The following is a 24,208-nucleotide window of genomic DNA, read 5'->3' as shown; positions in this document are numbered from 1 at the left end:
AGCTGAGGGGCGGGGGGAGCGCGGGTGGCCTGGCGGTGAGAGGGGGTCGGGGGGAGCGGGACCCGATGGATGCGGTGATGGGGAAGGGGCGGTTGAGGGGGGTGTTGGAGTACGGTGAGAGGAGAGTCCTCTGTAGGCCTCGACGCGGGGACGGGGGGCGGCAGCGGTTCCGTGAGGCCTCGGATTCCGGGCGCGGGGAACCGCCCGGTGCTGGGCGTTACGGGCCCACCGGAGCCGGGGCTGTGGGGCCGGCGGGAAGGACTCGCCCCCCCAGCTGGGCTGTGGGGCCGGCGGGGAGGACTCGCCCCCCCAGCTGGGCTGTGGGGCCGGCGGGGAGGACTCGCCCCCCCAGCTGGGCTGTGGGGCCGGCGGGGAGGACTCGCCCCCCCAGCTGGGCTGTGGGGCCGGCGGGGAGGACTCGCCCCCCCAGCTGGGCTGTGGGGCCGGCGGGGAGGACTCGCCCCCCCAGCTGGGCTGTGGGGCCGGCGGGGAGGACTCGCCCCCCCAGCTGGGCTGTGGGGCCGGCCTGTCCCAAGCACTCTGTTGCTGTGGTACCACCTGAAGTTCTGCCCTTTAGGGCTTTCCAGGCCCCGAGAGCTGTCCCACCAGCACAGCTTCCCAGTAGCGTTCCCTTTAAGGAGCGTTTAAATGTTTTATGGTTGTTGTGAGCTGCGAGCCCTCAGTGGAAGGTTCTGGTTGGATCCCGGACAAAGGAGCTTGAGAGGTGACCACAGGAGGATTTGTGGGTACTGCATTACTCTTAGCAGAGCTGACAATTATAACGTGGAGCTTCTGTTAAATGGCATCCTCAGGCTCTGGTTTAAAGGTTGGCTGAGGTCAAAGGGAAAGCTGAGAGGGGGCAGCAGGAGCAACCTCCCCCTGTAGAGAGCTTGGGGATGTGCAGGAAGTCCTCACCACAAAGCAGTGGAGCAGGGGAAGGTGTCATCTTCTATTGATTTTCTCATCACCTTTCTCCTTCCTTCTTCTCAGAAAGTTGTGATTTTTTTTGGTAGATGCTTTAGTTATGAACTCAACCCCAATCTAAAGGGTGTTCACACTCTTAGCTACGGTGTAATTCTTGGCAAATCCCTGAGACCTTTCTGCTCAGAAAGCAGCGGTGGTGCACACCATTGCTGGGAACAAATGCATGTTCCAGGTCCCCTGGCATCATGCTGAGGTTTTTGGAGTGCTTCAATCCAAGGGGTCCTGGCGTTTGGGAAGCAGGAGGGGGTTCCCATCTCAAGGCATAGGTTGTGCCATGGTGTGAAGCATCAGGAAACCTAACACTGCTGTGTTTGGAAACTGAATGTGATAAATGCCCCGGGAGGGGGAACTGACCCTTTTTTCTGCAGCAGCCACCAGTGGGGGCTGCTCCCGTGCTCCAGTGCGGGTGAACTCCTGTGTGGGGTTCTGTGGGGTCGGGGGGGTGAGCACAGGAGTGTTTTATCAACGGAAGGACAGAGCTTTACTTCCTTGCACTGATAAGTCTGGGAGAGGCCCACATTTGTGGGAAAGCTCACGCTGAGTCAGGGCAGAAAAGTGAAAAGCAGAGGGGGTTGAGGCCTCTGAGCTGGGTTTGGGCTGCTGTAACTTAGTGGGCTTTGGCTGATTTTATCCTCAGAACTCCAGATTTCTCAACAAAAGCACCTTTGGTAGAATGGTAAAAATTCCCAGGTGCGTTTCTCTGTTCGTCTTTAAGTAGGGAGCTCTTAAGTTTGGAAAGTTCACTGGAATACTCCGTCTAGACAGGGCAGGGATGGCCTGGAAAGCAAAATGCCATGGGTAGGGTGTTCTGAAGTCGTTTCTCTCTCGACGTGCTGTCTGTAAAGCTGCAAATGAGTTTTCCTTCTTTGAAAATGAGCTGGTTTGTGCTTAGCTCCCATTGTGACTCGGGAAAGCCACGAGCCACCTGAGATCAAGGAGAGTTCCAGTCACTCTTATCTGCAGCATTGGGTTTCTGTGGGTTGTTTTGTGCCCCCTCCGTCCCACTCGGTAATTTATTTTAATGCTGCTGGTCGCTTTTTCACTTATTTTGTGTTGATTCTTTGCTGTTTCTGTGGACTTGTGGATTTGGGTCGCTTGGTCCCACCTTGGGGGGGATTTCAGTGCAAATTTTGGAGGACTGTTTGCTCTTTAGTGGTTATTTTATTCCCCACTCTGCTGCTTTTCCACTTAGTGCACAGGCAGCTTAGAACTGAGTTTGCCAAAGAGTGTCCGGGAAGCTGTGGTGCACTACTTGTTTCTCTCCACAGATTTTAATTACTGCTCATTTTCTACCTCTGAAGTGGGGAGAAGCTGATAACATGCACTTGCTTCAGATGTTTGGAGACCTCCCATTAACTTTTCAGGCAGCTTTCTTACCTGGTGTCCCCTCAGGTGCAGAGATGGCTACTGAATGTTCCTTTGCTGAGTTCTGTTCGTAGGCAGTCACTCTATGGTTGCAAATATTCATTCCCTTACTGAGTTGAGTTGGTGACAGGTGGAGGAAGCTCACCTGAAGTGCTGTGTGATGCCCCAGGTTTGGCGTCTTTCTGCTCTGTGTAATGCTCCAAGTTTGGTGTATTTCCATGCTCCCTTCTCATCAAAAAGTGCATTTGTTTAAAGGTGTGGGATTATCAAGAAGGTTTGGCTGCAAACTTGAAGGTGCTCAGGTCCCTGTGTGCTGGGAAATGGAACCTGGGATGCATTTCAAATTGTCATCCCCATCCTTCCGTGCTCCCTGCTCTCACTTTGGGATTGCAGCTCCTTGTACTGCAGCTGTGTCACTGCATTCCTCCCGCTGCTAAACCATATCCTGGGAATACCCCTGCAGATAAACCCAGTTGGGATGGGTGGGAGCAGAGCTGATTATTCCTCGAGCAAATGAGCTGTGTGTTCCTCAGCGCGTTTTCCAAGCGTGTGGGTTTCACTAGAAATGCACAGAGTCTCCTGATTCCTTAACACTTTGCCTTCAGCCTGCAATGGATGTATTGCATTGGCAAATTGTGTCTCTTCCTCCTGGATGACGGATGTGGCACAGCTCTCAGGCCGGATCCCCATTGTTCTGTCCCGTTGCTCTTTGTTTAACCTGGCAGCCAGCAGCAGAAGGAAAATCACTGCACAGGAACCGAGTGTCCTTGCTGTGTGCAGAGGGAGCTGTGTGCTGCTGGGATGCTGACTGCTGACACACCAGGGATCCAATTGCTCATCGCTCCCCGTCCGTTTCTTTCATTAGCAAATGTTTCATGGGGGCTGTAAACCTCCCTGGTTGTGGGGTTGAAGTCACAGAGTGCCTTGCTTTGAGCCTCCAGAATCCATCCTGAGGCCGTGGGGCTCTCGTTGTTTTACGTTTAACGTTGCTTTCTGCTAACCATTCCGAAACACCTGAAACAAAACACAGATTTCACTCTTTAAAAACCATCAGTGAGATGCATTGACGAGCTAGGGGATGTGGGGTACGCCTTGGACTAGCTGGGCTGCCATTTCTGACTTCCTTTCTTTCTTTTTTCCCCATTGTTATTTAGAACCCGAGAGGACTGACACCGGCAGCCGCGCTCAGGCGACGTGACAAGGAGCTGCTTTCCCCAGGAAGAAGCCGTGCTGCTCTGTCGGGCTGTCAGCTGAATTCTGACAGCTCCAGACCCTGCTTGCCCTCACAGCTGAGATTTTGCCATCCCAGACCAAACACCGTCCTCTCCCAGCCTCAATTCGAGGCCGTGTGTGAATCTCAGCTGCACTGCTCAAGGGCCAGGACTTTTGTTTTCCACCCCCATTACTTGTATAGCTGCACAAACACACCAAGATGTCTAAAAAGCAAAATCCAAAAGGTAAGATGCATGCGGATGTGCTACAATCAAATGTCAATAAGCAGCACTATTGATTCTGAAGTTATCAATTAGGAGAGGGGTTAATTGCTTCTGCTGTACTCCTCTCCAGGCTGCTGGCGATGCTTGACAGCTTATTGTCACCATCTTGGTGACATCGTATAACCTGTTGGGTTTTGTGACATTTGTAGCAGCGTTTCAGTTGTCCAGTTGGACAGGTCTGATTCATGACTTGCTGCATAATATTAATACTGCCTCACTTTCTCCATCAGAAAGCAGCAGACAAAAAAATATTTTGAGTGGTTAAGAGTTACAGAGCCTTGCTCTGCGTGCAACACCCGTGCAAGTGCTGCCTTTTCTGCTCTTGCACATGAAAGGCAAAGCTGTTCTTACATCAAGCAGCTTAGTGCAGCAAGAGTCCTCATTTGCTGCACGTGAGACATTAATTCCAAAGTGTGGGGAGGGGGAGGGGAAGGGGTTGTGAAGGTTACGGTTTTCTTTTTATTTGCACTGACTACTAATTAATAATTTAAGGCGAGTGGTTTGACAATTCGTGTCCTCTGCCTCGAGAGAAGTGCTTTTGTTCTCAGGAGATTTTTTTTTTTTGCCTCTTGGAGTTCTGGCACTGAAATGGTGCCTACCTGAGGAGCATTGCTGTCCTTTGACAGCTGTATCTGGTCTGAAGCAATTAGCAGCACTTATGGAAAATACTGTGTGGGGTAATTTTTGAATTAGTTTTAAGATGCTGTATCTGTGCTTTTGGAAACCTCGGCGCAGGCCGTTAGGTAATTGTCTTCTCTCTGCTGCTGGAAATGGAGCCCAGCAATTGTTGTCCCTGAATATGTGGGGGAGAAAAGCACACCTAGAAGCAACAGGAAGGTAGGGAATGGAGAGAGGGTCTGCAGGAGGTGGCAGAGAACCCTGAGGGGCTGCCACTGCTGGGGTCCCGAGGCCAGGAGGGCACTGAGGCTGTCAGTATTTGATGCTGTGGGCCGCAGCCCTGGTGTGCTCAGCAGATGTCACGCAGGGCTAGCAGGCCCTGAGCAGGAAAGGAGTGTCTTCTCAGGTTCTCTGGAAGCCAAACAAAAAACCCCTTTGCTGTGTAACAAAGGACCAGTAAGGAGTGCTGAGAGGTGCGGAGTGAGAGAGCTGCTTTTAATAATGCAGCAGCTCTGAAAGTGAATCAGGAGCCTGCCTGCTGCTGCTGCTGCATGGGAGTGCTGTGGAACAAGGTGAACATCTGAGCTGCTCAGAAGGGTGTTGGTGAGATTTGGAAAGCAGGTATGTGTTTCGGGCACAGATGCAGTGCAGCCCTTGGGCTCCTCCTCATCTGGATACATCGAGGAGGCATTCATTGCAACTTGGTGAAAAGTTGCCCTGTGTGAATTTGGGGAAGGGAAAGCGTCCCAGGGAGCCTGCACAAGTATAGGGGGAATTCTGTTTTAGTCTCATCCCTTTGTGTAGCAGCATGCCACTCAAGGGGAAGCTCTGCAGAGTCCTGGCTCTATGCGGGTGCTGCCTCCTTAGGCTTTGTCTGAGACAGAGAATCCCAGAACCATTGGGGTTAGAAGGAACCTGTGCAGACCCTCAGTCCAGCCCTGTGCTAAAGCAGGTTTCCCAGAGCAGGGTGCACAACCAAGCATTGGGGGAGGGTTTGAATCTCTCCAGAGAAGGAGACCCCCACCTCTCTGGGGGGCAGGTTTGGACTTAGGGCTGTCCTGCACACTTGGGCTGTTCAGATCTGTTTGAAATGCCAGCAGTAACACAACATTTGTTGTCTAAAGCCCCAGGGTGCAGCTGCCACCTCCACAGGCTGCCTCTGCAGCACAGTGACTGCACCACAGGGTGTGAAAATAGTTTCTGCAACAACTGAAGAAGGCACTGAGCCCCAGTTCTCTGAATTGGAGATGGAGAAAAATGTCGTTTGTGAGCAGTACAGAGCCCCTTGAGCATCTTCGTGTGCTCAGTAGGGAAAGATGGACTTGGAGGCATGTGTGGTAGCAGTGTCCATGTTCCTGGATCGTAGGGGAAGTGGAAGGATGCTGGAAAATCCTATGGGGACCTTGATCTGTGTTGGTTTGTATCAGTGTTAATGTCTACTCGATGGGTACTGATACACTCTTTTTTTTTTTTTTTAAGCTGAATGATTTGATTGTTTCTACAGTCTTGCAGTGGCAGAGAGGAGTGAGGATCTCCCCACATGGGCAGGGCTGTCCCGGGCTGCTGTGTTCCTGATGTCCCAGGAAGCAGAGTGGGTACTTCTTGGGCTGTTATTGCATGTCTTTCCTATGGAAGTGATGGATTAGTGGAGTTACAGGAGGAGGAGACCGAAGTGAGCAGGCAGCGTGGAGTTGGGTAGGTCGGATTCTTCCTGGTAGCTTTGGTGCCTCTATTGAAGAGAACCAATTAGTTTATTAAACAGCGCTAAACCACAGAAATAAATGATGTGGGATGAGTGATTTCTTGCCCCTTCCTTTTTCTGGGGGCTGCAGTTACGAGCACAGAAGCAATTAGGACCACAGCTCTGGAGTTAATGCATCGCAACCCCAGGGCAGCGCTGCGTGTTTTCATGCAACAGCATCCGAATGATGTGGCGTTCCATGCACAGCTGCAGCCCTCCGAAGATATTCATTCCCCAAATCCTGAAGGCAGTGGCAGCAGCCAGACATCTGCCCACGAGGACGGAGCATTTAAAATTCCATCCATTCCTGCAGATCCCCGCCACCACGGGCGACCCGAGTGCCAGCAGCCCTTCTAATGATGCTCAGGAGCACTCCTGAGCAATATCACATGTACACAGGGAAGTCTTCGTTGCATAATTTTTGCACGATCAACGTTTTAGCCGCTGGGAGAAGTGCAGGTCGAGGCTGGAAGCTGGAGATGTGGGAGTGAGGTGCTGACAGCTCCATCTGCGTGAGCCCCAGCACAAACACAGCTGTAGGAAGGGGAAGGATTGAGCAGCTGAAAACGCTGCAGCAGGGAGCTGAGCTTCATCTTCCTTGGCACCTGGGTCCTCGGTGGCTGCTGTGCAATGAGGGTTTTGAGGAAAGATCACTAATTCTCACTCGGTGATGGGAGTCTGAGGGCCATTTACAAGATGAAGGGCTGAAAAGTTGGAAGCTCAAACTTACGTGAGCTTCAGAAACTGGAGACGATCTCGCTCATGGGGCTGAAATGGGGAAGGACGGAGCGAGGAAGAATTTAAACGTTCATCTGTAGCCCAAATAAGAGCCTGACCTTTCCATCATGTTCACAATTCTGTCACTGCATTTGGAGGCATCTCAGTTTAAATGCTACATCAATGTCTGGGAACCGCAGAAGTCAATGGTGTGTCTCAAAACCACGTGTGAGTTATTTGAACGAGGTGAGGGAAGGGATGTGAATCAGCAGCTCGCGGTGTTGGCCGGGCTCACCATACACCCTGCACTCCAGAGCAGGCTGCTGGCTCCTTTTCCTTCCCCCAAACCCCAAATTTAGACTGCTTGGGCCTTTGGCAGCAAGATGCGGGGTGAGTTTGTGGTTCCACCCGTGGTGATCCCAGGGGATGGATGGCAGGGAGTGAACCTGTTGCTTGGGGGCTGGCTTGGCTTTGGGTCTCTCTGGAAGAGAAGCATTGCTCTGAAGATGCTGGTGATGAGTACGAGCTGCTGAATCCTCCAACAACATGTTCATCAGTCTGGTTGCCATCTTGTGTCTCCAGGTGGGGGAAATGAGTAACGTGCTGCTTTTGGAGGCTCCAGTGCCGAGGGGATCATTAGCTTGTTGTTACTGAGCTCGCAGAGGAATTGATGCAGAGATGTGAGGGTGCAACTGGCCTGCTTCAGTAATGGTCTGTGTCATACCAGCCCTGCTGGGGCTGGGTTTCATTCTTTGTGGTTTGGGCTGCGATTGGCTTGGAGCAGAGCTGTGGCTGAGGCAGTTTTGTTGCCTCCATGTATCCTGGCAGAAGGAACAGAACCTGTCCTTTAAGTAAGGTTGTAGCACTGTGTGCTTTACTCTCAGCAGCTAGTTGCCCTGTGTTTGGTAGAGCTACCTGTGCCCTACATTTTGCCCTGTGTTTGGCAGAACTACCCAGCGAGCACTGTGACCACCAGAGCTGACCCTGCTCTCCAGGTATCTCCCGGCACCTGAACGTTCAGGTGTGAGTCTCCCATCTCCTTTGTCTTCACAGATCCGTCTGGGTTCATTTTCGATGTGCAGTCCAACACTGTGATGGCCCAAGGAGGAACCTTTGAAAACATGAAGGAGAAGGTAAGTGCATCTCATGGGACATCAGCTTGCCACATGCCATGCGAGTGCTGCGTCTTTATCTGCTGTCAGAGGTTAAATATGTTTCTGTCTGGGAGCTAACTGAGCTTCTTTCAAAAGCAGAATTTTATTCAGGCTAAATCATCCTAGCACATGAAAGTTTGATAAGGAAGCCATCGTTTAAGGTGTTCAGACTGCTTGCAGAGGGCTGCAGTGTGAGGTAAAGCAGATGGTTCACCTGTCGGTCTCTTCTCTCCAGATCAACGCAGTCCGTGCCATAGTCCCAAACAGGAGTAACAATGAGATTGTCCTTGTGCTCCAGCATTTTGACAACTGCGTGGACAAAACGGTGCAAGCGTTTATGGAAGGTAACTGCAGTGGGCTTCTGGGCTCTGTCACACCTGCTGTGTTTGTGGGCCTCCAAGAGCCCCACTCCTACAGAAGGGTCAAAGTGCATGCATCCCCCATGTGGCAGGGAGCTTGTGGAGCTACTCAGCTCATCCACGTACAGCCTCCACAGCTCATGGATGATTCTACTCCAGCCTTTTTTGGTGTTTGTCCAACTAGAGGTCAAGGCAGAGAGAAGTTCTCGATAACTCTTTAGGTAGTGGGGGTTAGGGACTCAATTACAGAAACCCTTGCTCGTGTGTGTGAAGCAGGGTTTGTCTTCAGCTTCACTTTTGCTGCTGTTTGTGCTTTGAAACCCGGCTGGCACGCTGTGCCAGATGGATTCTCTGACCTCAGAGAAACTGACTCTTGCTGCTGGCACTGCATGTGTGCCACCCTTCCTGCTCATCCCTGTCTTTTGTTTCAGGTAATGCCAGTGAAGTATTGAAGGAATGGACCGTCACAGGCAAAAAAAAGGTAGCACTTCTAAATACACCTTACAAACGTAGTTCTCTCTTTTTATTTCATTTCTTTGAGGATGAGGGAGAGCATATATTGAGACTGCCTGCTGTTCTCTGCATCCCTCATAATTCTGATGAGATAAGAAGCCAAAGAGCAAACATGTTCTGCACCGTTCTGTGCGTGTACGCTGCTGGCAGCAGAGCAGACTGCCAGAGATGATTGCTGTGTTATCAGGTGCCTTGCTGCTCAGGGCAGTGATTTGCATGGGGCCTTCACTGCAAGCAGAAAACATCTCCTCATCATGTCAGCACTCAGTTTCGTTGTCAGACGCATTGTGTGGGCTGCAGCGGCTGAAAAAAGCTTCTGGACTTACAGCCCTTGCAATAGCTTTTGTTTTGCTGACCCTCTGCAGGACCCCTAATCCACACACCCAGCCCTACGCTGAAGTAAATCTTTCTCAGGTCCGTTTGCTTCAGCAGAGCTCTGTAATTCATGGCTCAGACGGTCGTGCTGTTCCATTTTTCATTGGTAACCTTTGGAGCTGAACAGTTGCATTTAATGCTGAGGTCTGTGGAAATATTTCTGTGTCATGTAGGCTTCCCTGCCTAGCTCTGCGCCCAGACCTCTGTGAAATGGTTAAAGAAAGATTTGCAAAGTTTCAGAACTTGATATTCTAATGTCCAAATCCACCAGGACAAGAAGGAAATCATAATTATTCAAAAGGACTCCTTTGAATACTTAAAAAGCAGCAGAATGAAATAGAGAGGGGAAAGATGTGACCGAGGAGCCGTGTGCTGGGGATCGAGGGAATTGCTGTCAGAAAGAGGTCTAGGGCTGCACCCCAAGGGGAGTGGGGCTGCCCCCCGCAGCCCCTCTGCTTCCCCCAGCCCTCATCCCATGCCCTGGGCTCGCTGGCACACCGTTGGAGGGGATAATGAGTTTGCTCATCGTTAATGCCGCTGTATCTGTCCTCATTGTTGAATGAATCCCTCCTGCTGTTAACAGGATCAGCTACCAGGCCGGCTGAAAAGGCATTTAATTCAGCTACTTTCAGGCAGTAAGCACAAGCTTAATTTTCCCTTCAGGAATTAAGCTGAACGTTTTTATTTTTATTTCTCTCTCTTTGTGGTGCGGGTGCCTAATCCTCAGAACAAGAAGAAGAAAACCAAACCGAAACCGCAAGCCGAGGCGAGCCCTGGCCCCGCAGACCCCAGGAAATTGGTGTCCACTGAAGAGGAGCAGTCAGCAAACTCAGAGAAGGGGGGAATTAATGGTTTCCATGTCAACGGCTGTGCCCACGACACGGAGTCAGTGGACTCGCTCAGCGAAGGGCTGGATGCGCTTTCAATTGATGCCAGAGAGCTGGAGGATTGTGAGCCCTCAGTGCCAGACATGCCTGAGAGAACAGGTTAGTCCCCAGAAGGAGCTGCAGGAGGCACGAGCTGGGTGTTTAAAAAGCAGAGGAGCTGCCTCTCGCCTTTTGTGTCCCTCTTTTGAGCGGGGTCAGCTTTGAGAGTTGATTTGCTTGTACGGTCCTCCAGGAAAGGGCAGCTCACCCCGAGCTTTGATTTCTGCTTGTGGTCCTAAAGGGCTGGTGAGCATTCTGCCATCCTCTTTGTGTGTCCCACCCCTTCACACGAATGTGCTTTGCTCCAGCAGTGCTTCAACTACAGAACGGAATAGCAGACCTCGACACCAAATCTCTCACCGTGCACCCTGCCCAGAGCCCTTCATCTCTCAGACAGCGGCCCGATCAGCACAGCTCGAGCAGGTCTGGCTCCAGACCCATGGCCCCCACCTCCCTGCCTGCTGCACGCCTGGACAGCGTCCCCTTCTCACCTGCAAACAAGAAGCTGGGTAAGGGCCCCGGGTCTGCGCCTCCCCCGGTGTCACAGCAGGTTGCCAGCAGCCAAATTCTCACTGCTTCATCCACTGCATCGCTGACAGACAGCGCTGAGGCAGGCTGGACGTTGATTTTAATACGAGCTAACACACTTCTTATTATCTGGCCTCTAACTTGCACTCTGCTCCTCCTCTTCCCCGTGCACAGCAGGAATCTTGACAGCAGTTTAGATGTAGTGCCCGGAGCAGCAAACCCGCATGTGTGAGAAGGCAGGGCAGGAGGCAGCCTCGCTGCATATGCTTAGCCCATTCTTCTCTGCTCCCTCACAGAGCCTTTGGGTTCTTTCTCATCTGTTGTGAGAACGTGTCAAGAGGACGGTAGCTGGGACCAGCCCTCTTACAAGAAGTGACAGCCTCCTGTTACCCGTTTTTTTTTCCCTCTCTCGTGTGCTTTCTCTTACGATAACAGGAGAGGACAGGAGGACCTGAGACGGCGGTGGTGGATGTGGTTATCGTGCTCATCTCAGTGAGATGAGGTGGTGGCTGCACCCCTAACCCAAGGCATTTGATTATTTGTTGTATTTGAAACTGTAGAGGGAGATCCCTGCCCACGGAATGAAATCCTTCAAGCTCTGGGAAAGCTTTCCTCAGTGGAAAACCTGCAGAGCTTCTGCTGAACCAAGAGCTTCTGTAATGGGGGAGGGGAAGGAGGTATTAAAACCAAGCAGGGCATAGTTTAAGAGTAAGAGGGAAAGCGTTCTCCTGATTTCCCCTGCTGGGAGGATTTAGCAGTGTGATTGACATGGCTGTTTAAGTTCTCTCTGTCTCTTGGTAGGTTCTAATATTGAAAAATCAGTGAAGGATCTCCAGCGCTGCACCGTCTCGCTGGCTCGGTACCGGGTCGTGGTGAAAGAGGAAATGGATGCTTCCATTAAGAAGATGAAGCAGGTATTTGCCGAGCTGCAGAGTAGGTAAGTAAAATGTAGCAATGGATCCAGATGTGTTGAGGATTAAGATCAATGAATTCAGAATAAAACTTCAGCTCTCCAGTCAGGCTAATGACATGCTCGTGCTTGCCCCGCTGGCCAAGCACCGTTTGTCAGCGCTTGAGAGCTCAGCGTGTCGTCAAGAATTAAGCCCAAGTCTGAAGGCCTGTGCTCTGCAATTTGTAGAAGGCTTTTTGCAGGCAGCTGTGCAAAGCCTGAGTTGGAGTTCACTGCCCGTGTGTGCAGTGGGAGCTCTGTGCCCCACTCAGGGCTTCGCTGCATGCTCGGCTCTTGGGCAGACTTTGATTCTGTGTCTGCATGAGGCAGTTAGCATGGCCTTCGTTAAGACACGTAAAGCACAGAGGGTGGGGGGACCTCACTGTGTGAGGTGCTGCCAGCTGAGTGCTGGTGCTGGCTGTGCTGGGAGCAGGGAGTGCAGCAGTCTGCACCTTTTCAAAACAAACATTTGTGTTTGAAATCTGCAAATTCGGGTTGCGTACAACATGAAGAGCAGGCTCCTCCTGAAGGTACACACACACACGTTACAGATCATCCTGCAGAGCATTCCTTCTCCTTTTTTTTTTCTTTAAGCCAGGCTTTAAATACAGTGCATGGTGTTCCCTCCATGTGCAGTCAGATCTTTTTAATTACCATTTTCATTGCTTTGTGTAAGCACTTTACGGTGACGTTCTCAGAGTCCTAGCACCAGAGGCACTTGATGTCTTGGCTGATCAGATCTGTTAGCGAGAAACTGTTCTTCTTGGGTATACAAACATGAGTGCATTTGATAAAGAAATGTGAGAAACTGCACAGAGAGTTCAAATCGTGTAATCGTTCGAGTAGGATCCACAAACTTGATGAGTGTGTGCTCAATCCCACTGTTAACGTCAGTGATTAAGATGCTGAGGGGCACCACTCATCACTGGTCTCCTTCTGGACACTGAGCCATCGGCTGCTGCTCTCTGGGTACAATCTCATATCCAGTTGAGCAGTCCCCCTGTCAAATCCACACCATTCCAGTTTGGAGAGAAGGATTTTCTGGGCGACTGTGTTGAAGGTGTTACTGAAGTCCAGATAGATGACATCAGTGGCTCTTCCCTCGTCGTCTGACGCAGTTACACTGTCATTTTTATGATCAAGTAGGACCTGCCCTTGGTGAAGCCATGCTGCATATCCCACATCACCTTCCTCTCATCCACGTGTCTTAGCACAGATTCCAGGAGCATCTGCTCCGCAATCTTCCCCGACACAGAGGTGAGGCTGACAGGTCAGTGGTTCCCTGGCTTGTCCTTTCTACCCTTCCTAGAAATGGGTGTGACATTGCTTTTTTTTTTTTATCAGTCACCAGGGACTTCACCTCATGGCCACAACTTTCCAGATATCACTGAGGGTGGCTTGGCGACTGCGTCAGCCAACTCCCTCAGTTCTCTTTGCCTGAAGTGAGTAATATTTGACAGGTAACTAAAACACTGCTAATCACACCGAAGGGTTAAAGCAGATATGTGGCAGACTTGCCAGTCCATGTCAGAAGCAATCTGCATCTGAAAACTGCGTGGCCTCTGAGGCAGCAGTGTGTAGTGGCAGTGATGCAGAGCTGTTTGTACTCCGGAGCCTTTTAGCAAACCTTGTTGCTCAGTGTGAGTTTTATTCCTCGTGTGCATGCTTGGGTTGAACTTTGCCACCAGGAAGTGCTCTCCTGAAGTGGAATGCTGCCCTGCATTTAAGTTCAGTGTGCTAAAAGCAGTGACAAAAGGTGTTTCTGGCTGACTTTTGACCTTAGAGGAGGCCAGACCCATGTGGTTGTGGGTGTCCGTTTGCCCTCAGCTGCATTTTGATTCTTTCTGATGCTCGTGACCTCCGTGGTGCGGAGCTCCCAGCTCCTCTCTTGAGTTTTGGGAAGCTGTAATGGATGGGGGGGGAGGGGGAATGGAGGGGGGGAATTTACCCCACCAATAGCTGAAGGTTCTGGAGGGGATTTACCCCCTCAGTAGCTGAGACGCCTGTAGTCCTAGCTCGGTTTGTTTGTGAGTATCACACCATGCTTTGTTAGGGATTTTGACCACCATGCAGCGACTGATGCTGCTTTGGTGTCATCTCTTCACACAGTAGGGCTGGTTATTTTTTGTCAACCTCTCAGTGCATTTACAGCGTCTGTAAAATCCCATCCTTGGGATGGAAAATGTCACTGCTTTGGCTCTGTGTGAGCACTGCCTTGCCCTTTGGCTCGGCGTTATCGGCTCCGCGCTGCTCACGTCACGTTCCCAAAGGTGAAAGAGCCACGTGTGGCCCTGGGCACAGGAGGATGTGTGGATCCGCCTGGCGTGGGGCCACCAGAGCCTCCCTTGGCAAATGCCATGCTCCATTGGCCACGGCTCTGCAGAGTGCAGTCCACTTTCCATTTCCCAAAAGTGACGCCGTTGAGCTGAAGCATAAATTGTACCGTCACATTTTCTTTTCTTCCCCCAGCTCCCTTTGCGACCCGGAGAATAATTAGTATATTTTTAAAGCCTATGACACAAGACAGGACCCAATAGCTAAATCCTCTTGCTGAATCATAGCTCCAACTGGCTTTCAACCAAAGGAAAACCTGATTTAAAGGCAGGTTTGTTCATCTGAAACGGGGCATTTGAGTAGCAAAGTGCAGACTGTTTTCGCTTGTGTGTCACAGATGTGCTTCAGGTGTCCTTTGAACCAGCAAGGCTTCCACAGGTTTGGACCTTCATCTTCTCTCGCCTGGCAGCGTGCTGGTGCAGGCATGGAGGTGAGGGTGAGGGAGCTCTAAATCTGCACCATGATCTCCAAATTCCATCCTGAGTGTAGGCTCTGGATTCCTGCTCTGTGGGGTTTGGAAGACAGTTGGGTAACGTGAATGAGGGAGCCCCAGCAGTCCTGAATTCTCAGTGTATTTTTCTATGTGTGCTGCAGAAAGCACCCTGAGCCTTTGTGGGCGCAGAGGGGGAAGTTCATCTTCAGTGCTGCTATGGCCGTGGGACTGCACTGAGGTTTGTCACTGATGCACTGTGGGGCTTAAAGGTGGCAGCTGCCCTGCAGGCAGCCCTCAGGACCACTGCATAGACCCTGACCTCAAAGCTGGGATCATGCTCGTGCATACAGTGCCTTGCAGGAGCCACTGGGCTGCAGGTATCTCTCCTGACAGCAGCTCACAACCAAGCACTCGGTGCTGCTTCAATCCTCAGCAGGTTTCAGTTCACCTCCTTCACCTTTTTCTTCCTCCTGAAGTGTGCTTTCTCCAAGCTCAGTCTCTCGGATTTACGTGGTCTTGTCCCAGCACGGAGCAGCCCAGGACTGAGTGCATTCCTGAGCGGATCTGGCAGCTGGAGGGCGGTCTGCTCAGTGATTCCCTAGCATGGGAGACTGCTGGGGTCTGATGGAGCAGCTCCTCACGCCAGCATCAGGCATGGCAACATGACCTCTGTCCCTCAGCCAGCCCAACTGTAAAATTGGGTAAAGGACTCCAGCTGAGCTCCGCTGAGTAAATTAAATGACAAAGAGACGTAGGCTGTAATCTTTTGTCAGCGTTCCTGCGGGTTTGCTTGCAGGAGAAAGCCCCACACAGCCCACATAAAGCTCATATAAAGCAGGCGTTGCCTCTGTCAGAGCCAGGGGTGTGTGTGTATGTGTTCAGGGAGGAGGCAGGAGGGGATAGATGCAGCACAGCTGGGCTCTGCCGGGCTCGAGCTCATCAAGGCAGTGCTGCATCCGCACTGGGATCCTGCCTGAGGCAAGCAGCAGGCTCCTTACAGAACGTATGGGCATCTCTCTGTGGGCTAAGCATCTCCCCACACCCTGCCCTTGCTCCACACTGCTGAGCCACACGGGAGACAGCTGGAAACAAGGTGAAGCCTTATTAGCGTCGCTTCTGACACACGTAGTTGTATTTGTGCAGTTGGGCTGCGACTGCCTGACCTGGCTCAGGCCCCTGCTGTGCTACGAGCAGAAACAATCCCTGCCCTGAAAAGGCAGATGGACAGAGAGCGATAAATCAACAGAAGCTGCCAAATGTCAAAGCTGCTGTTCAGAGGGAGTTGTTCAAATTGATCCTGCCTCAGTCCTCTCTGACATGCAGAGGAGTGGGAGCGGTGGTTGGAGTTTGCCTTTCAGATGCCCTATGGTTTCCCTTCCAGGCAGTTGTGAAAGGAAATATTCCTCCCCGTCTTCGGGCAGGCTGTTCTCACTGAAAAGCCTGTGGCCTGGGTTGGAGGGCTGATATTGTCCTTGATATAGCTTTGTGTTTGCATGGCAAGTGTTGTAAAGCTAGCGGGCAAAAGGAAGACTTGGCTTTTGTATTAGGAAAGCAGAAATGAAGCCTGTTAATGGGCAGGATGCTGAATGCACTCGAGCTGCTGGAGGAAGGTGAGCTGCTGCAGCCAAGCACATTTGCAGGAACAGCGTGGAGGCAGAAAAACATCTGCAGGAGGGGAGTGAATGTGAGGGTCTGGGACAAAAAAAAACATCAGCAGGAGGGGAGTGAATGTGAGGGTCTGGGACAAAAAAAAACAAAGCTGAATCCACTCTCTCTCTCTGTCCTGTGAGAGCACAGCAGTGTTTTCTCTCCTGCCATTGCACCCTGAGTCTTGGTGGGTAGTGGTACAGCTCTGCTTGTACAGAGGCTGCAGCCACAGCACCCGGGAGAATCGTGGTTTCATGGCAACAGCCACACTCAGAGCCTGCTGAGCCTCCTGGTGGTGCACGGGGCCCCTTGGATGCTCTCAGGTGGCTGAAAAATCCTCATCCCTTAAGAGATGGGTGCACAGTGGGGGCTGTGCCCACTGAAACGCTGCATGCTCCCACAGCCCTGTGGGATCAGCAGGATCTGCCCTGCTGTTAAACGCTGCAGAACTCTACAATTTGGGTTCCTGGACTGGCAGGACGGTTTGGTTCATTGGTATAAGCTAAGAGTGAAGCATTGCAATCAAGTGCCTTCACCATGCCTCTCCTGAGAGGCTGCTGCCCGGATCCACATCCTGCTCCGGTGCTGGGGGTCTTGCTCATGGCTCGAGCATTTTGTGCAACTCTGCAGACATTGCTCCGTGGTTTCCCTCTGCAATGAAGCCCAGAGCAGTGCAGCTGCTGCTCTTCTCCTCTCACTGAGCCACTCTGACTTTATCAGAGCACAGCGGCCACAGCACCCAGCGGGTTTTTAGGAATGCAGTACGGTGCTCACTGAAGCCGTGGTGCCAGAACCAAGGCTCCTGCTGCCCTCTGTCGGTCCCTGCTTGTGGCTGACCAACCCACAGACCCACCGTGCTTCTGCTGTGGGGTTTCATGGTCCCCTTTGGTGTTAAATCCTTTCTTTGTGTTCTTCCCCAGCCTCATGGATCGCGAAGTGGCATTGCTGGCTGAGATGGACAAAGTGAAGGCAGAAGCAAGTAAGGCTCCCTCCTCCCTCTGAGCACCCAACCTGTAGATCTGCAGGTGGTGCTGTGCTCTAGGGACAGCCCCATTGGAAGCAGATTTTTTCCTCCCTTTTTTCCTTTTTGCTCTGGGGAACAGACCAAACCTGCCCCGTGCTGCATATACCATGTACATTGTGACTGGATTGTGCAGTTTGAGGTTTTTGTTCTGTGCCCACTTTAGAGGGCATGAGGGATGAGCTGTGCTCTCCTGAAGGCACTGCTGAACATTTTGGTATTCCTGGGGAGCTGGAGGAGGGGGGGGGGGGTTCACATCACCAACAGCACTGCACCCTGCAGCTCAGGGACCCCTTGGGGGCACTCAGCAGCTGAAACAGCACATGGTGCCCATCCCCACGGCAGCTTCCAGCTCAGGTTCTGTCCGTCTGGAGATGCACAGGAGGGTGACGTTGGGGCTGCTGTGCAGCTGGCACAGTGCTGACATGGGGAACCTGCTGCTTACCAATGAGGGGCCGGGCTGGGGCTGCTGTGGCCTCAGAGCTGCACTCTGTTCTGCAGTGGAGATCCTGGTGAGCCGGCAGAAGAAGGCGGAGGCCCTGAAGAAGATGACTGACGTGGCAGTGCGGATGTCAGAGGAGCAGCTGGTCGAGCTCCGAGCTGATATCAAGGTGAGCTTTTCGCTCCTGCCTGATCTCACCCAAACTCTGCATGGTTTTGTAACTCTGCTGTGTTTCCCGTGCTTCCGATTGCGGCTTGGTGTGGTGTTGCTTCCAGATTCACCACTGCTGCTCTCTGCAGCCACGCAGCAGGGTGCGGATCCATCCTGAATCTTAACTTTGAATACTTCGTTTGCAAAATACCAACTGCAGCCAACCAACGATCATCCAAACATTAACCCCTCGGTGCCTCCCCTCCAACCTTTGGCCGTTGTGCGCCAGCACTGAGCTGGGAATGTGGCAAAGCCACAGCTTTGTCTTCAGCACAGCCCTGAGAGCCTCCCATGGTGCGGGCTGACCTCTGCCTTTCCACCCAGCTCACAGAGCCTGCCTGCTACGCAGAAGCTGCTTTTATATTCCGTGAAACACTTTTATATGCCATAAACCACCTCTGCTCTCTGGCACGCCGGCTCCTGCTGCAAGAGGTCAGCACAGAGTTGTGCAAAGGATTAATTAAGCCCCAGCCTGACAATGCAGCTGCTGGTACCACAGCTCAGGGCAGGATTGGTGCTGCTGTGGGATGCAGCCTCTGTCAGCATCCAGAGCAGTGCTGGAGCCACCGTGGAACTGAAACAACCTGAGGGAGACTGGTGGAAATCATGCAGAAACCTTTTCCTGATTCCTTAAGTCCTAGCAGCCGCCTCCCTTGCCAGCCAAGGCTTTTTTTTCAGGCTGCACCCACCTCAGACATCGGTTATTAGCCCCAAACTGCAGCCTTCTGTCTCCATTGCTGTGCCCTCGTTGGGTGCAGGGGTTGAAATTGATGTGTGTGTTCTCTTTTCCACGCAGCACTTCGTAAGTGAGCGCAAGTACGATGAGGAGCTGGGCAGAGTGGCACGGTTCACGTGTGACCTGGACACGTTGAAGAAGAGCATCGCTGCCTTTGGGCAAGGTGAGCAGGGAGGGGCTGGGCAGCCGAGGCCCTGCCGTGGCCAAAACTCCCTGTGTGACCCCAAATGGGAGAGCAGCAGGCTGGGAGGGGGTTGTGCTGGGTGCTTCGTTTCCCCTGAGCAGTGGAGGAGAGATTGGTCTGTGGGGTTCCCATTCCTTGGCCTTGGGATCTGTTCTCCTTCCTTCCTCAGTCCCAAGTTCTTGCACAGTCCACAAAACCAAAGAGAAGTGTCACCAGAAAAAGCTCTGCCATCCATCCTTCAGCTCCAGCAGCTCTGCCCCAGGATCCCAGGGGAAGCTGGAGGCTGAGCAGCCAGGATCCCCCCCCCCCACACACACAGCACACATTTTGGGGTCTTTCTTTTCCAGTCTCTCACCCAAAGAACAGCTACTCCACCCGCTCCCGCTGCAGCTCCGTCACAGCTGTGTCCCCAAGCAGTCCCAGCAGCACCTCTGCTCCCTCCAGCCCCGCGTGTGCCTCTGCCATCAGCCTTACCACAGTGAGCAAGAAGCCCCCGAACTCCGTGGAGGGTGCAGGCAGCCATCCCCCCCAGCCCCACCGAGAGGTACGTGTGCACAGCCACACTTCCTGGGGTGGGATTTGCTTTCAGGGAGGGGTGAGGTGCGTGTATCACACGGGACCTTAGAGTTTCTGCTTTGTGGTTTCTCCAAGGAGGGTGGAGTGCACTGTGTCCAGGCTCTGCTTCACTTTTCTCTTGGGGTTTCTGTATTGCCACCTCTCTGGGGAGTGGAGGGCACGGGGTGTACGGTCTCCAGGTTCTACCTCACGTCGGATATTGAGGTTTCTGATTTCCAAATTCCCCAGGGAGCAGTATGAGGGCTCACATTTCCCAGGCTCCGCTTCACACCAGGTTTTGGTGGTTTCATTTTCCCACCTCTCAAGCAGGAAAGGGGAATGAGGTGCATCGCCGTTGCGATCTGTTCCCCGTGAGCTTTTTAGGGTTGGGTTTTTTTTTTCTTTTCAAGTTCTCTGAGGGTGAGAGAGATCTGAGGGTGCAAAGCCTCATATCATCGTAGAGTCATAGGGGTTGGACGGGACCTCAAGAGATCATCGAACCCAACCCCAATTCACACCGCATTCGGGGTTTTTCGCTTTCCCAGCTCTTGGAGCAGCAGGTTGCACTGAGCACATCATCTCAGCGCTGCAGCGGCCGCAGTCCTCAGTGTGGGATCTCTCCCCCTCCCCCCTTCTTTCTCTTCCAGGCTGCCCCAGCGAGCAGGCGACAGGGACCACCACCGGGCTCCCGGCCGCAGTGCCACCCCGCTCCTCCCCCCGCCAGGCGGCCCGGCGGCCCCCGGCACCGCAGTGGGGCAGGGCCGGCCCTTGGCTGCCCCCAGAGCACCCCGGGCAGCCCCCACCCTCTGCAGCCCCCGGAGCCCGGACCCTCTGCAGCCCCGCACACCAAAGCGCTCCCGCAGCGCAAGCCCCGCGCCAGCCGCCAGGAGGGAGCCAGCTCCTGAGGTTTCCCCACTTGTGCCCTGAGGGGACGAGACTGTAGGAAGTTCCTAGCTAGAAATATTAACAAAGGAAAGTTTACACTTCTCAGTTCTTGTGCCATTATTATTGTTCTTTTTTTTCCCTTCCTTCTCTTCCTTTTCCCCTGATGTCTGCTTTGTGTTCTCTCACATCTACTGCACCTCCACCCGGGCTCAGGCCCCTTTGCTGCTCTCACTGTTGCCTTTTTCTTTCCCCTCTAGAAAAACCTCCCTGGCTCTGATGTCACTGTAGGCAGAGGGGGCCCCAACGCAGCCCCCAGCCTCTTTTTTTCCCCCACTGTGCCCTGACCTGGGGTCAGGAAGGAACAGCCCCAGGACGGCTCAGCCCTCGTGCTGGCAACGAGGACAAAACGGGAGGAGGGGGCAAAGTGGGGGGGAGCCAGGAGGGGCTGGGGAGGGCTCAGACCCCCAGCACTGTGCCAGAGGGACCCCGAGCACTCTGCACCCCACACTCTTCTCTGGTTTATACGTTGAGGGGAAATCTCTTTGTTTTATTCACTTCCCTCTCTTGTCTGGACCCACCCTAAATTAAACAGAGCAATATCAATTAGCAGAGGTAATCCTAGCTGCTACCAGCCGGTGATGGCCGTTACTTAGCATTGTCCAAATAAAGGCGATGTTCCTGTCAATTAGTACTGTCCACTAATTAATGCTCTCTGTTCCTTACTGCCTCCACCAGCCAGCGTTTTGGGCTGTGGTGGGGAAGGGATCAGCCCCTCCCAGGGAGGCAGCACATGAGGCTCTTTTGGCTCTGCAGAACGCATTCCTGGGTACCATCAGCTGCTGTTTCAATGGGACGTGTGAGTACAGCGACTCTGCCTTTATCAATAAAAAGGACTTTCAAAATACGCCCCCACAGCTCAGGGTCTTGTGTTCCCCCCCCCCTTCCATCTTGGTGTCTTCCCCCCCCTCCAAGTCTCCCCAGTGAGTCACAGGTATGAGGGTAAAGCACTTTATTTGCAAGCCCAGCAGGCTGGAGGTCAGGGGAGGGCTGCCCCTCCAGCTGAGGGGGGGCAAGAGGACTACCCCCACAATCTTTCCTTGTAGGGTTTAGGGGGGCGCAGCAGAGCAGCCCCCTCTCCTCCTCACTGCTGGGCCATCTTCGCTGCCTCTGTCTTGATGAGCGTGATCAGGTCCTGATTGATGAGGAAGACGAAGCGGAGGCTGGCGATCTGCAGGAAAAGGGGGGAGGTGAGCAGGACCAGACCCCCTCCCCCTATTTATTGCCCCGAGACCCCTCACCCCCCACATGCTCACCTCCACCACGGAGTTGTTGTTGAGCTTCCACTTGTTGCCACCGAGCACAGGACGCCCGTCGATGTAGATAGGGCGCCGGCCCTCGTTAGCGATGAAGAAGTCCCCGTTATTCTTCAGCTTGATGACACCTGTGGGGGGGGTAGTACAGGGGGGAGGGGAGTGAAGCTGCCGTGCCCTACAGCCCCCCCAGAGCAGCCCAGCCCTGCTCCCTACCCTGCTTGCGGGAGATCTTCCAGGCCGGTCCCTCCAGCGCCAGGTCCACGTCAATCTGGTTGTCCTTGGTGGCTCTGCCCAGTGTGATCTGGGAAAAGGGGAGCATAAGGGAGCTGGGGGAGCTCACTGGGATGAGGGGAGCCCTGCTGGGGGGCTTCAGCCCCACCCTCACCTCCCGTGAGCGCATGAGGTAGCGCACCATGCGGCCCCGCAGCACAGCCAGCGTTTGGCTGTCGAAGTCCGGAGAGTTCATGCCTGAAGGGAGGAGCAGAGAGGAGGGCAGATGGAAGGAAGGACAGACAGAAGGACAGACAGCCTCCCCTGCTCGGCTCTCACCTGTGATGCTGTCAACTAGCACCTGCCACTTGTGCAGCTCCTGCTCCAGCTGACGGATCTCCCGTTTCTGGCGGCGGTCGGCCACGGTCAGCTCTGGAAAAAGGGGAAAAACAAAAAGAGTTAGGGAGGAAACGACCCCCCAACTCCCCACCAATTCAGGCTGCGTGCAGCAGAGAGCAGGTTGAACTCACCATGTTCCAGCACGTCATCCCGCACATCCCTGCAGAGGATATTCCTCCTCAGTATCAGAGAATGCCACCCGGAGCACCCTCCCCCAGGCCTTCCCCCAAACCTCACTTCAGCTTGCTGTCATCCAGCATGTCCTCAGCATCTGAGAAATTGAGCACTTGGTCCCCCTTTGGGAGCGGCTGCACTGGAAGGAACAGGAGGGAAGGGAGTGCACAGGTTGGGGCACACAGAGAGGGGGACATGGGGACACGGGGGGCGTGGGGAGGGGAGCAGGGCTCACCGGTTTGGTCATCCAGCAGGTAGTACTGCTTCATGAGCTGCCAGTGCAGCTGCAGGGCCTTGGCTGTCCTGGAGGGGTAGAAGACATCAGGGTGCTTGTGGAGGAGCTCCTGGAAGGTGTCGAGCGTGGGCTGGCTCATCTGCAGAGGGGACAAAGGACACGTGGCAGCGAGGACAGCCGTGGAAAGGGAGATGCCAGCGTGAATCCCCCTACCTACAACAAACCCTGGCCCCCCACAGGCTCTTACCGATCCCACCTTGTTCAGCAGTTGCTCCTCAGCTTTGCTGAACAGCACCTTGCTCTGGATGGCGGCGATGGCCTCGGGGTGCAGCTGGCGCATGGCCTGGCAGGCCAGCCTGGGGGGGATGCGGTGTGAGAGCCACCTCTGAGGGCAGCTCTGCCCTCCAGCACCAGTCCCACACTCACTTGGAGATGATGGGGTCATAGAGCAGCGCGTACCAGCGCTCCTGGATCTCCCGCAGGTTGAAACGGCAGCTGAACTTCACACCCAGGTGCACAGACGTGAGGTCGTTGGTCTGGAAAAGCCCTCAGATGAGAGAAAAGCTGCAAACAGCAAAAGACCCCAGGGCACAGTGAGCCCTGGGGCTCGGGGAGGAGGTCGGGGGGTCACACCTGCAGCACGGCATTGATGAGCAGGAGGTCATCAGCGGGCTTCCAGCGGCCCAGGTCCTTGGTCACCTGCAGGGGCTGTTTGCTCTTCTTCATCCGCTTGGCAAGGCTGGGGGCTGGGATGGGGCTGGGTGCCACGGGGGTGGACACAGACTTGGAGACCTGACAGTGGGGTGGTAGGGTCACCCCAGGAGGAAGTGAAACGATAACAAGGGGGGGGAGGGTTCTCCCCGAGGGGTAGTTGGGTCCCCCTGACTGTGAGTGGGGTCTTCCCAAAGGGCAATGGAGGGTCTCCCTGGGGGTCTCCTCTCTGAAGGGTGGCCCAAGGGACCGTGGACTCTGCCTGAGGGCCGCTGGGGTCCCTCAGAGCCCCTTAAGACCCCCCCTCCAATCCCTCACCTTCTTCTTCTCGCTGGAGGAGGGCTCGCTGCCCGAGCAGCGCCCCGGCTCCACCCCCCCCTTGGCCCGGCTGGAGGACTTGGCCAGGCTGCTCTCTACCAACTCATCGTCGAACTTCTTCCGCTTGATAAACCTGGGCCGAGGGAAGCAGCGATGAACCCCGTGCTCCAAACCCCTCCTCCCCAAACCCACCCCGTTCCTCCTCCCCCCGTACCGTGAAGAGCTGCGGCGCTTCGGGACGGCTCCAGAAGCCTGGGCCGAGCCCCGCTTCGGCCCCGCCAGCGGCTCCTCGTCCTCGGAGCGACTCGCCGCGCCCGACGCCATCAGAGGGGCACTCCGGAGGGGTCCTGCGCCCGTTACGGGACCCCCGTTGGGGACCTCAGCTTCCCCGGGTCCTCCGAGGCCTCACCATCCCCTCGGAGGGCTCCGCCGGGAAGCCGCCATGGGCAGCCGCTTCCGGGCGCCGCCGGAAGTGGCTCTGAAGCCACTGAGGCCGCGACATCACGTGCGCGAGGCGCCATCTTGGTTGAGGGCACGGGAAGGGCGGGGTGCCCTCTTCTTTGCGGGACCCACGCGAGGACAGGAACCGCGACCTCGCCCGCGCGTGGAAGTGGACGCGCCCGTCGCGGGTGGTCCCTAGGAGGGTCGCGCTCATCGCAAGAAACGAGGCTGGCAC

The 24,208-nt window shown here is 54.1% G+C and overlaps 2 protein-coding genes across 2 annotated transcripts; one reads left to right on the top strand and one right to left on the bottom strand.

The window, feature by feature from the left end:
- Positions 1 to 3,409: 3,409 nt before the first annotated feature.
- SPATS2 (spermatogenesis associated serine rich 2) lies at positions 3,410 to 20,571 on the top strand. The gene is made up of 12 exons (XM_065750093.1): positions 3,410 to 3,806; positions 7,975 to 8,054; positions 8,311 to 8,419; positions 8,866 to 8,915; positions 10,050 to 10,308; positions 10,560 to 10,757; positions 11,578 to 11,713; positions 17,060 to 17,118; positions 17,662 to 17,771; positions 18,609 to 18,711; positions 19,080 to 19,276; positions 19,935 to 20,571. Exons 1-12 carry the CDS (start codon positions 3,782 to 3,784, stop codon positions 20,190 to 20,192), a joined length of 1,584 nt encoding a protein of 527 aa, XP_065606165.1. The 5' UTR covers positions 3,410 to 3,781; the 3' UTR covers positions 20,193 to 20,571.
- Positions 20,572 to 21,164: 593 nt separating this feature from the next.
- On the bottom strand, positions 21,165 to 24,053 carry MCRS1 (microspherule protein 1). Its single transcript, XM_065750092.1, is given in 14 exon segments — positions 21,165 to 21,400; positions 21,486 to 21,613; positions 21,699 to 21,786; positions 21,871 to 21,953; positions 22,035 to 22,127; positions 22,226 to 22,254; positions 22,332 to 22,407; positions 22,504 to 22,642; positions 22,751 to 22,859; positions 22,930 to 23,039; positions 23,137 to 23,295; positions 23,533 to 23,665; positions 23,747 to 23,930; positions 23,933 to 24,053. Coding segments are annotated over 14 exon segments (1,539 nt in total). The 3' UTR covers positions 21,165 to 21,313.
- Positions 24,054 to 24,208: the final 155 nt, after the last annotated feature.

Source organism: Cyrtonyx montezumae, unplaced genomic scaffold (genome assembly GCF_038088225.1).
Source record: "Cyrtonyx montezumae isolate F1298 unplaced genomic scaffold, pur_monq_1.0 scaffold_63, whole genome shotgun sequence".
Classification (NCBI taxonomy): domain Eukaryota; kingdom Metazoa; phylum Chordata; class Aves; order Galliformes; family Odontophoridae; genus Cyrtonyx; species Cyrtonyx montezumae.
This window is presented reverse-complemented; position numbering and strand designations above follow the sequence as displayed.

Excerpts from the sequence above, each read along its gene's own strand:
- SPATS2 (XM_065750093.1), top strand. The coding sequence starts at position 3,782 with ATGTCTAAAAAGCAAAATCCAAAAG. Across the intron at positions 8,055-8,310 it reads TTGAAAACATGAAGGAGAAG|ATCAACGCAGTCCGTGCCAT; the intron begins GTAAGTGCATCT and ends TCTTCTCTCCAG. Across the intron at positions 18,712-19,079 it reads CATCGCTGCCTTTGGGCAAG|TCTCTCACCCAAAGAACAGC; the intron begins GTGAGCAGGGAG and ends TTTCTTTTCCAG.